Below are 12,500 nucleotides of genomic sequence, written 5' to 3'. Positions count from 1 at the left end.
CAAAATAATAACGTTCTTACACTTTGCCACTGTCAGATATAGGCCTCCCTCTGTGCGCTAAAAGTGGACGGGACATTAGAATCCTCTAATTAATACTCCCTGTCCACTCGAAGTGGCTCATACTTTCTTACTAAATTGCATACTAAACATTTGTTGTTATATATAACACTACATGGAATGGGCCCATTTTAAGCGGATGTGGGTGGCTCTTAAAAGAGCCTTTGGGTTCGAGTCGGGGTGTTGAGGTTCCGAAGAGAGTGGGTTTAACCGCCGAAACCGTACAGGGTGCGTCCCTGACGTTTCAGAGCGTAGACCACGTCCATGGCGGTAACGGTCTTCCTCTTGGCGTGCTCGGTGTAGGTGACTGCGTCACGGATCACGTTCTCCAGGAACACCTTCAGGACACCGCGGGTCTCCTCGTAGATCAGACCGGAAATACGCTTCACGCCGCCGCGGCGAGCCAGACGGCGGATAGCGGGTTTGGTGATTCCCTGGATGTTATCGCGGAGAACTTTGCGGTGACGCTTGGCGCCTCCTTTTCCGAGTCCCTTGCCGCCTTTGCCTCTTCCGGACATGGTGTGTTCGCTAGTTGAGTTCAAGTGAATGAATGATTTCAGCGCCGGTGCGCGGTGCGCTATTATCTGCGTTTGGTCGACCTGATTGAGGCCGGCGGCACAGAAAGCGCGCCTCTGTTATATGTTCGGAGGCGTTGCAAAGGGGAGGGCGCTCGTTCTAGGGGACTAGGGAGGAGCGATTTCAAAGATGACGTGAAAGCAACTAACGTGCGCGGGAAACATACTCAAATACTGATATAGGCTATGTGGAACACAAGGCCAAACTGTGACAACTGGGAGATCAGCTAGTACACTGTGTCCCTCTCCTCATATTGTTGTTGTTGTTGTTGTTGTTGTTGTTGTTGTTGCACCTGATTCTACTCATTGAGGACTTGGTAATTTAGGTGACAGGTTGTTCAATCAGCTGTGGCTGTCCAGGCCTACAAGAAAAATGGGTCCTGTTGGGGGTAGCCTACTCTACCGCTGGAGTTGGGAAACACTGAAATGGAAGGGGGACACGCAGTGAGCAAAACTCCTAACCACATAAAAACACAGACACTTGAGATCATTAAGAGCTATAAGGAGTCCATCAACTACCTGGTCAGTCAAGTCATATAGGGGGGGATTTCATGGCCACCTGCTGGAGCAGAAGTCATGTTTGCCAACACTGGCCTTAAAATCATTAAATTTAGGAGCTATAAGGAGTCCATCAACTAACTGGTCAGTCAAGTCATATAGGGAGGGATGTCATGGCCACCTGCTGGAGCACAAGTAATGTTTGCCAACACTGGCCTTAAAATCATTAGGAGCTATAAGGAATAAATCAACTCATCATTCAAGTCATATAGGGAGGGATCTTAGCACCACCTGCTGGATCAGAAGTACCCTTCACCGTAGGCACAAGAGAGCCATCATCTCTCAACCGGTGCAATTTCCATAAGTATGTGGTAATAAAACAAACAACGACAGCTCCTCATATAGGCAGTGGTTTCACACATTTTTCTCCAAGATGTTCAAACGTTCATAGATGACCAGCAGGGTCAAATAATAAGCACAGTGGTTGTAGAGGTTGCAACAGGTCAGTCAGTACATCAGGAGTAAATGTCACTTGTTGTTAGTGTTGTAGTTCCTATTTCTACGGTGTTGCCTACCTGCAGCAATCATGATTTACCTGCAGTGTTGATTGCAATTACGTAATTTGTCAACTCATAATAACAGATGTTTTGCAAACCGTTGATGTTTAAATAAATGGATTCCCGGTGTCCGGATACCTTTTCTCTTAAGGGATGTGATTGAGTGAATCCAAAGTAAGTTGGTCTAAATACATAATAGGATGAATCATTCAGGTAAAATAACACAATGTCTATTTGAGTCGAATCAACGTAATATAATCCTTTTTACGTCTCTATCATCTTTACTCAATGTATTGGACCACATCAACTCAACTTACTCAAGCTTATCTACTCATAAAAACAAGCAAAAAGATCTACTCAACAATATGACGTGTGCTTTTGTTGACTGTAATAGCTTGAGTACATTCCACAAAGTCATTTTTTACAGTGTATCTAAAGACACGTTTGTTGTGGTGATGCACTTTTTCTTTGACGTTGAACTTGCATTGAACAGACAAATCCATTTCGTTACAACCCTTTTGTAGTATGACTTAGGAATATTTGTTGATGATCCTAATGTCTATGCGTGAATAGTGATTGGTTGTTGGTGAAATATTGCTGAGAACCCATCATTTCCTGGCCTTTTTTCACTATTGAGCTATTTTGAAACATTTGTTTTGCTATTGGATTCATAATGGTGACCTGGGACAAGTAATTAGTGAAACCAGAGTTCAGCAGTTGCCATTAAAGCGATCGAACCAAGTCATCCTAATAGGCTAGTATTAGCCTAAAGCAGGGTTTCCCAAACTCGGGCCACATTTTGGGAGTTTTTGCCCTAGCACTACACAGCTGATTCAAATAATCAACTCATCATCATCAAGCTGGGAGTATTAGAATCAGTTGTGGAGTGCTAGGGCAAAACGCAAAACGCGCACCCCTTGTGGACCCCAGGACCGCGTTTGGGAAACGCTGGCCTAAAGAGCAAATGCTGAAAGGGACTCACCATGAGGTGCAGTACCCACATTTAACCACAAGATGGCCTCCGTGCTCCATTGTAAAGTTTGGGCCTCTGCATGAGTCTCTCAGCAGCACTGCAACATGGGACTTTCAAAGTAAGTTGGCATGCAATGTTTTTTCTGGACTGCATGCAAGGCTATTATTACACACAACTAATAGTGTCAATTATTCATCTGAACACAATTCTTGTTACTATTCGGCCTATATTATCACTCGTTTCTTTTTCCCCTCCTTTGTAAAGCATTTTACTGTGTTACTATATAGTTCAAAGGAAGTGGATGATGCCAGATGGTTGTGTATATACACACACACAAACATTGAAGCTAGACTTCAGGCAACTAAAAAGGTGCAATACGTAGCTTTTAGACGTGTTAGTGAACAACATACATGGTGGCTAATGTAGAGGTGCGTGTATACATGGAACAATTGTGCCTTTTTGATGGAAATATGGAGGTGGCTCTTAAAAGAGCCTTTGGGGGATATTCGAGTTCAGGTCATCCTCATTTATGCGCGCTCTCCGCGAATACGGCGGGCCAGCTGGATGTCCTTGGGCATGATGGTCACCCGCTTGGCGTGGATGGCGCACAGGTTGGTGTCCTCGAACAGGCCGACCAGGTAAGCCTCGCTAGCCTCCTGTAGGGCCATCACGGCGGAGCTCTGGAAGCGCAGGTCGGTCTTGAAGTCCTGGGCGATTTCTCGCACCAGGCGCTGGAAGGGCAGCTTGCGGATGAGTAGCTCAGTGGACTTCTGGTAACGACGGATCTCTCTCAGAGCCACGGTGCCGGGCCTGTAACGGTGAGGCTTCTTCACACCGCCGGTGGCCGGGGCACTCTTGCGAGCAGCCTTAGTGGCGAGCTGCTTCCTGGGGGCTTTGCCACCGGTGGATTTGCGAGCGGTTTGCTTGGTTCTGGCCATGGCGCTGCTCTGACAGTCGGGAGTATAGCCTCGAAATGCCTATGTGAAGTTTATAAAGCCGGCAGTGGCGCCTGCTGATTGGACACCATCTCCCCACCACCCCGATTGGCCCGTTTCGCAGGCCTCCTCCGTTGGCCATTGGACGGGAGGCCCGGCCTCTCCAAAACTCAAACTCCCGGTGCGCGCGCAATAGGACGCCGCCGGCCCTTTACGCGCAATAATAGTCGCCAAAGTCAAGAGTGACAGCTTATAGGCACGTATCATCTAATGCTAGCCTGCTATGGCAAATGAGGCCAAGTAGGTGTTGTTGTTCATGCAAGGCCTCATGTGGGCACAGAATGTCGAAATAGTTGTGTATACACCCACTCAATGTATTGCGGTCATAGAAAGGTACTTTGCGCTTTTGGAGAGCTAGGTGGTTGGCTCTTAAAAGAGCCTTTGGGGGTTGAGTAGTCAAGTTGAAGTCGCAGTAGCGAATTTACTTGGCTTTGACTGCCTTCTCGGTCTTCTTGGGGAGTAGGACTGCCTGGATGTTGGGCAGCACACCACCCTGAGCGATGGTCACACCGCCGAGCAGTTTGTTCAGCTCCTCGTCGTTACGGACGGCCAGTTGCAGGTGACGGGGGATGATACGAGTCTTCTTGTTGTCACGGGCAGCGTTGCCGGCCAACTCCAGGATCTCAGCAGTCAGGTACTCGAGTACGGCGGCCAGGTAGACTGGTGCGCCAGCGCCCACACGCTCGGCGTAGTTGCCTTTGCGCAGCAGCCTGTGCACACGGCCCACGGGGAACTGGAGGCCAGCACGGGATGAACGGGTCTTTGCCTTCGCCCTGGCCTTGCCTCCGGTTTTGCCTCTTCCGCTCATATTGGTAGCTTGAGAAAGTCACAGAAAGTCTGAATGAGCCGCTCGCCACTTCGAGAGCCGTACATATACCTCGCCACAAGAGGCAACGATTGGCCACCGGGCCGGTGTGGCCTTATCCAATTGGAGCGAGGGACAGACAGATGGACAGACAGACAGCCCTAAGCCGGTTCCCACCCACAGGCAGCGAGTGAGAGGCTACTTTGTTTCCCTCCGACTTTGTGTCATTTCGCGTGAGCGCCAAAATGTCCGAAATGACATCCACACATTATTTCTCTCCAAATGGGAAACAAACAGCTGGTGAGGGTGCACTCTTGAGTTTGAAATCGAAGCCACTATAGTATTGTTATTGTTATTACATGGCACTTGTAACACATCACAGCAGCCTGCCTCTGAACGGGAATAGCCCAGTGGCTCATATATAAAAATGGCTGTTGAGGGTGCACTCGTGAGTTTCAATTCGAAGCCACTATAGTATTGTTATTGTTATTACATGGCACTTGTAACACATCACAGCAGCCTGCCTCTGAACGGGAATAGCCCAGTGGCTCATATATAAAAATGGCTGGTGAGGGTGCACTCGTGAGGTCGAATTTCTGAGCCATTTTGGCCCTCTATTATATGCCTCTCCCTTCGCACACACCCAGAGTGGGACAATGTTGTGTGCGTAAAAGTAGCCTAGTGTGCGTAATTTCTTTTCCACGACAGGTAGTACATGGAAATCAATGCGTTCTATATCGTGGAGCTCCGCCCCATAGGGGAGCTATGCTCCTAGTGGTTTACCCTCTGCCCTAAGGCAGACGCAGCCTGAAACAAAATTATGCACACACCTACAGCCAATAGGAGTACAGGTGTCCCTATATAAGGAACCCCGTTCCCTCAATCTGCCTCCCATTATCTTCAGCGACTGGACTAGAGTGAAGAAGCCTAGAAGACTCAAGAAGAATTTCGTCGTTGACTGCCAGCCGTCAACGTCTTCTAAATGAGCACGCCAAGTTATCCACCCCCAAAGGCCCTTTTCAGGGCCCTATGCCGCTGTACCGCCATGGCTACTTCGGACCCCCACGACCTATGTTTCGTGTGCTTGGGACCGCTGCATGCCAAGGAAGGTCTCGGCAACCCTCCTAATTGCGCCTCCTGCGCTCTCCTTCCTATGAAGGAGAGAAAGCAGCGATGGACGTTTTTTAGAGAGGAGGTCCCTCTCGACGACGCAATGTCCGTGCTCGCCTCTGGATCAGAGGCATCAGCGGGCAGTGCTGAGTCAGAGGATGACGGGGAGAGCGCCGAGCCGGATGTCCCAATGGGGCAATCTGGAGCTCTGGCGCCAGCCTTTAAGACCCCCTTTCCTACGGAAAGCGTGAGGTCTGAGGGTTCCCTGTGCGGAGATGACATGAGCTCTGCCAGGTCAGAGGCTCTGTCCTTCGCGGCCGCCTCTCTGCGTTCGGACTTTCCCGGACTCATTGAGAGGGCGGCCACCCGACTGGAGATTGCGCTGCCCCCAGCTCCCCCTCCAATGGAGGTGGATTTGATGGAGGGCGGCCCCTACTCCGTGCCGAGAAGGGCGGCTGAGCCAATGGCTCCAGCCTTGCCCTCTCTGGGCAAATATGTCGAGGGCTCGTGGGGGGCACCTCTGGCGGCGCGTTCGCCGGCCAGAGTGTACACCCCATTCACCAGAGTGGCTGGATACGAGTGGGCAGCTAAGGGAATCCCTAGGCTCGAAGGCGCCATGACGGCGTACCTAGTGCCGGGTTCGAGTCCCTGGGCAGCCTCCAAGAAGGCCACCCTGCCAGCACAGAGGGACAGGTTCACAGCCCAATTGGCTGAGAAATCCTTCACGCTGGGAGCCCAGAGCGTTGCAGCGGCGAACAACATCGCCCTCCTCGCGGCCTCCCTGTCCCGTCTCACAACGGGCAGGTCAGAGTTGACCGGTGAGGAAGTGGAGGAGGCCTCCAGGATTTCTGGAGCCATACTCCACCTGACGCAAGCGGTGGCGATATGCGCGGGCAGGACCATGGCCACCTCGGTGGTTACTGAGCGGCACCTCTGGCTGTCCATGACGGCCATGAAGGAGACCGACAGGGCATCCTTGCTCAACGCCCCCGTCTCCAGCGAAGGGCTATTTGGCCTCGCTGTGAAGGACGCTACCGAACGCATCGCCAAACTGGACGAGGAGAGGAGGCACCTGGCGAAACATTTGCCACTGGCAATGAAGGCCAGCAGAGCCCCAACCAACCCGTCCACCTCCAACGCCCCCAACAAGTCAGCTGGGAGGCGAAGGGCCAGGCGACAGACGCACACCCAGAGCAGCGGGAGAGCGGGCTCGGCCCCTCCAGCAGCAACGGTGACAACGTCGGTCCCGCCGGAGAAGGAGGTCGTCCAGAGGCCAGCCTGGAAGCACCAGAAGGTGTCCCAGAAAAGGCGGCACCTCTGACGAGGCGAGGGGGAGAGAGCAGAAGACGGCCCGGCGCGTGACGCAGAGAGGCCTACTGTTCCCCCCCACCCCACTGTTCAGGGCGTGGAGGGCTGTTTTTATAAATATGTGAATAAAGAGATGATTCTCATTGACACTGTCAAAGAAGGACTTTTATTCCATAAGGTTAAGAACACTTCACGTTCTATGTCTCTCCCTCACCATCTTGAGTGTAGTTCAACCCACTTAGAGTGTGTAGCTGAGCGCGCTCAAGAGAGGAAAAGGGTAAAGGTAGCAAGGCACAGCCTTAGCTCACCTAATAAAGATCTCTTACTGCAGACTCCTAGGAGCTCTGCAGTAAAGGTCTCACATAGCAGGCAAATGCCTCTGTCCCAATGTGACATGAAGGCGCTGCCGTTAGCTGGGAATGACGCCTTGCTGCAGGCCAATGCCTCAGTCAACGCAGATCAGACCTGTGCGACGTTCACGGAGAGCGGGAATACCTCCAAGGTATGGACGCCTCCAAATTGTTCTGAACGTATCAATGCCCATGGCTATGAGCGCAGCTCGCCACACATTGAGTGTGTCGCTGAGCAGCCGCCTAAGACCAGTAAAGAAGCATTGTGGCGCCACCGTGTGGTGTCAGTCAGAGATCACACCTTTCAGGTTCTATTGAATTCTGTAAAGGATAGGTCTCATGTTAAGCGGCAGTCTCAGTCAGACAATGACATGATGACGCAATCGCTTTCCGGGCAGAGCGCTCTGTCTCAGGCCAGTACCTCAGACAGCGCAGTTCAGACCCGTGCTGCGTTCACGGAGGGCAAGATTACTGGAGTTACGGGCGTAACCAACGTATCAAAGCCCCCGACTCACCCAGAACGAGCTGATGTGTCCTCTCCCTTTCAAGGGGGGCCCACCTTGGGCTATTCCACCAACCCAGTGTTGGGGAATAGCGGCGGCAGGGGCCATAGAGGAATACAGGTCCTTCCTACTGGATGCACCACAGCTTCGTGCGCACCCGCTTTCCATGCATTGCTGGCAGTGGCGTCAAAGCTGTACCCTCTCACGCTGGCTAGAACAGACGTTAGAGAAGGGTTATGCCCTCCAATTCCGCCGAACCCCACCCCCGTTCAGGGGAGTGGTGGAAACGGTGATGAAAACGCCAGACAAAGTAGCCGCTCTGAAATCAGAGATTACGGAACTTTTGGCGAAGGAGGCGGTCACAGTAGTTCCCCGGGAGCAAAGGAACAAGGGGCTTTACTCGCCCTATTTCCTAGTGCCAAAAAAGACGGGGGGAGTGAGGCCGATTTTGGATTTACGCATTCTCAACGAGAGCATAACCAAACGGCCCTTCCGAATGCTGACGACAAAACGCCTACTGGAATGTGTTCAGAAGGGAGATTTTTGTACAAGCATAGACCTAAAGGACGCGTACTTTCATGTGCCGATACAATCGCGTCACAGAAAGTTTCTGCGGTTCGCCTTTCAAGGGGTGGCGTACGAGTTCACGAGGATGCCGTTTGGGTACGCCCTGGCACCTCGGACGTTTTCCAAATGTGTGGAGGCGGCATTGGAACCGCTGCGTCGTCAAGGGATAAGGCTATTAGCCTACCTAGACGACCTGTTGATTCTCGCCCCGTCAGCAGAGCTGGCGTTCACACACACGACACAGACAGTGATGCATCTCACGCGTCTGGGGTTTGCTGTGAATTGGAAAAAGAGCGCACCTTGGCCCAGTCATCAGATTGTCTACTTGGGACTACAGTTAGACACTGTTATGATGAGGGCGCGAATTTCGGACCCTCGAAGGGCAGCATTGTTGCTAGCCCTGAGGAAGTGTCGTCCGAATCACACAGTAACGGCGCTATCGATCATGTCACTTTTGGGTCTCATGTCGGCAGCCCACTCTGTGGTCCCGCTAGGGCTTCTGCACATGCGCAAAGCACAGCGGTGGTTCGCCCAACTAAGACTAGACCCAGTGCGTCAACGTCATCGGTTGGTGGTGGTTCCTCTCTCGCTAAGAGCAGACTTGGACTATTGGCGGAACCCGTGCGTTCTCACGCACGGAGTCCCGATGGGCAAGGTGTCATCCTACATTCCAGTGTTTACAGATGCCTCTCTGACTGGATGGGGAGGGACATGTCAGTCTCAAGCGATAGGAGGTGCATGGCCTCAATCAGGTCGTCACATCAACCTCCTAGAGTTGGAAACGGTGAGACTGGTCTTGACCCACTTCGCGTCTACCCTTCGGGGTCGCGATGTGCTGGTCTGGTCAGACAACCGAACCACAGTGGCTCACATAAACCGCCAGGGAGGGGTCAGGTCTCCTGCCCTTCATCGGGCGGCAGTGGAATTGTGGCTGTGGGCTCACAAGCACCTTCGCTCGTTGAGAGCAGCACACATTCCGGGCTACTTGAACGTAGGGGCAGACATCATGTCAAGAGGGGGTCCTCGAGACGACGAGTGGTGTCTGCACCCGGACATTGTTCTACAGATTTGGGAACAATTCGGGAGAGCCGAGGTGGACCTGTTCGCGTCACGTGTGAACGCGCAGTGTCCCCTATGGTTCTCTCTGAGGAACCAGGACGAACCGCCATTGGGAAGAGACGCATTCGCGCACTACCCGTGGCCGAGAGTTCTCCTGTATGCATTCCCTCCGCTGTCTTGCATTCTCCCACTGCTAGCCAGGGTGAGGTCAGAGGGGCTGTCAGTGATACTGATAGCGCCCGATCGCCCGGGGGCTCCGTGGTTTGCAGAGATGAGTCAGATGTTGATTGCGCCACCCTGGCCAATTCCACATCGACGAGACGCGTTGATTCAGGCGGGAGGCTCGATAGGGCAATGGCCCATAATCGGCCAACCACTGAAGGCTTGGTTCCTGAATGGGACAGGTTAAAGCGCCGTGGGTTGTCTGATGCAGTGATCAGAACAATACAGGGCGCAAGAGCCGGTTCCACTTGCAGGTTGTATACCAGCAGATGGAATGTTTTCTCACGATGGTGTGATACACAGGACGTGGACCCCATGAGCTGTCAGGTAGAGAGTGTGCTCTCATTCCTACAGTCTATGTTTGATAAGCAGAAATCGCCCTCCACTATTCGAGTGTTTGCAGCGGCAATTTCAGCTGGTCATGAAGGGTTTAACGGGAAAAGTGTGTTCACTCACCCGTTAGTGAGACGTTTCCTATTGGGAACGCGACGGCTTAGGCCAAGGCCTAGAGCTACGCTGCCCAAGTGGGATTTGGCATTGGTTCTCGAAGCGCTATGTAAGTCGCCGTTCGAGCCATTGAATCAAATACCCCTCAAGATGCTGTCTATCAAGACGGCGCTGTTGCTCGCCTTGACTACTGCTAAACGAGTCAGCGATTTGTGTGCACTGTCGACGAGACCCGACTGCCTAGCCATTAATGGCGATCTGAGCAGAGCGGTGTTACGTCCTAACCCGGCATTTGTGCCGAAGGTTATTAACAGTGCATATAGATCGCAGATCGTGGAATTGTGGGCTTTTCATCCCCCTCCTCACGGGGAGAGGAGTGAGGAAAAGCTTCACTGTCTGTGCCCAGTACGCGCTTTGGCGTGTTACGTTAGGCGCACAGAGGCGGTTAGGTCATCACCTCAGCTGTTTGTGTGTCACGGTGCGGCTGCATTGGGTAGACCACTTTCAAAACAGCGTTTGTCTCATTGGCTTTGTGAAGGCATTGAGACGGCGTACGAGGCGGCGGGGCAACAACCGCCTCAGGGTATTAGAGCGCACTCCACTCGTGGAGTAGCAGCTTCTACTGCTCTTTTCAGAGGAACAGAGGTAGAGGATATTTGTAGAGCAGCGTCATGGTCGACACCGTCTCCTTTTATCCGTTTCTATCTGTTGGATATGTCTTCTAACTCTTTGGCTCGGTCGGTACTCAGCGTGGCTGAAGGGAGATCTTGAGCAGAACAGAGAAAGAAAGCAGGATTGTGAATAAGTTCATAAGTCCACTTTTATTAGAAGTAACATATTATGGACATGTTTTCTAACTCTTTTGTTCGATCGAATTTCAGCAGAGCTGAAAGGCGTTCTTGAGCTAGAAAGAGAGGACAGAGCAGGACCTTGGACAGGTTCCAATCAGGTCCGCTCTGGTTAGGAAGACTTATGTCAGGAATAAGCCTTTTAAACTCCAATCTCGATTGCACTCAGCACAGCTGAAGGAGAATCTTGAGGTAGAGGAGGGAGAAGCAGGATGATAGACTGATCTCTATCAGGTCCGCTTTGGATGAAGAGCATATTCTGTGGCATGTCTCCTGGCTGACAGTATCAGCATATAGAAACATGTACTGAGTGGACAGAATGTGAGGTCATCTATCTGAGGTTCAGTTTAGTATGACTGGTATATTTTGTTCCATAGAATATTGAGGCACGGCTATCTGCTAGTCAGATTAGCACGGCGTCTATTCTATTGATCTGCCCAACAGCCATTGACATTGTCATTGAGCTAGATGGGGCGGGTCTATAACCGATGACGCGGTATATTGTGACGCCTTGATGGGTTTTTAGTCGCAGTACTGCGGGAATTGGTTGCAGCCATTGCTGGGCTTGACCTTTGCATTTTTTAATGGGAAGTGTTAGGCTCGGCAGGGAGTACATTTTGGAGCGTTTCGCTCCGCCTTAAACCACTAGGAGCATAGCTCCCCTATGGGGCGGAGCTCCACGATATAGAACGACTAGTTACCGGAGTGTAACTCCAGTTCTATGAGTGGAGCGGAGCCCCATAGGACTTAAGGCCCTACCGACCCTCTCTAGTCTCGCTGAAGATAATATCTCGGGAGGCAGATTGAGGGAACGGGGTTCCTTATATAGGGACACCTGTACTCCTATTGGCTGTAGGTGTGTGCATAATTTTGTTTCAGGCTGCGTCTGCCTTAGGGCAGAGGGTAAACCACTAGGAGCATAGCTCCCCTATGGGGCTCCGCTCCACTCATAGAACTGGAGTTACACTCCGGTAACTAGTCGCTTTCTATGGAAAGAGGTGGGTGGCTCTTAAAAGAGCCTTTTGTGGTACAACATGTATCGAGTAGAACACTGTTTGTAATAGGTTTACTTCTTCTTGGGGGCTGCCTTCTTGGCCTTGGCTGCCTTGGGCTTGGCGGCTTTGGGCTTGGCTGCCTTTGTAGCCTTCTTGGGGCTCTTGGCTGCCTTCTTGGCCGCTGCGGCGGGCTTCTTCACCTTCTTGGGGCTCTTGGCGGCCTTTTTGGGTGTAGCGGGCTTCTTGGCCTTCTTGGGGGACTTCTTTGCGGCGACGGCCTTCTTGGCTGCTACCTTCTTGGGCTTCTTCGCCGCGGCGGGCTTCTTGGCGGCCACCTTCTTTACTTTGGGGACTGCGGCTTTCTTGGCGGGCTTCTTCGCCTCGACGGCTTTCTTGTTGAGCTTGAAGGAGCCGGATGCACCGGTGCCCTTGGTCTGGACCAGGGTACCCTTGGTGACGAGGCTCTTGACTGCGATCTTGACGCGGGAGTTGTTCTTCTCCACGTCGTAGCCGCCTGCCGCCAGCGTCTTCTTGAGTGCGGCCAGGGACACGCCGCTCCTCTCCTTGGAAGCGGTCACAGCCTTGACGATGAGCTCGCCTACGCTGGGTCCCGCTTTCTTGGCCTTGGCTG

The 12,500-nt window shown here is 52.1% G+C and overlaps 3 protein-coding genes across 3 annotated transcripts in view; all 3 read right to left on the bottom strand.

Moving 5' to 3' along the window:
- Window positions 1–3,187: 3,187 nt before the first annotated feature.
- On the bottom strand, window positions 3,188–3,514 carry LOC311114266 (histone H3.2-like; the record flags this gene model as incomplete). Its single annotated transcript, XM_084189525.1, has 1 exon — window positions 3,188–3,514. A coding segment is annotated over one exon (327 nt), but the record flags the coding sequence as incomplete, so codon positions are not given.
- Window positions 3,515–4,076: 562 nt separating this feature from the next.
- On the bottom strand, window positions 4,077–4,463 carry LOC311114251 (histone H2A; the record flags this gene model as incomplete). The annotated part of the gene is made up of 1 exon (XM_084189511.1): window positions 4,077–4,463. The coding sequence occupies one exon, from the start codon at window positions 4,461–4,463 to the stop codon at window positions 4,077–4,079; it is 387 nt and encodes a 128-aa protein (XP_084045637.1).
- Window positions 4,464–11,940: 7,477 nt separating this feature from the next.
- The window catches only part of LOC311114249 (histone H1-like), a gene marked incomplete at both ends in the record, with an annotated part of 624 nt that continues 64 nt past the window's right edge, over window positions 11,941–12,500 (bottom strand). The window contains one exon of the mRNA XM_084189509.1: window positions 11,941–12,500. This exon is cut by the window's right edge and continues 64 nt beyond it. Within this exon, the coding sequence (XP_084045635.1) occupies window positions 11,941–12,500 (560 nt within the window).

This window comes from Coregonus lavaretus (genome assembly GCF_964263955.1).
Source record: "Coregonus lavaretus genome assembly, contig: HAP1_SCAFFOLD_1545, whole genome shotgun sequence".
Taxonomy (NCBI): Eukaryota; Metazoa; Chordata; class Actinopteri; order Salmoniformes; family Salmonidae; genus Coregonus; species Coregonus lavaretus.
This window is presented reverse-complemented; position numbering and strand designations above follow the sequence as displayed.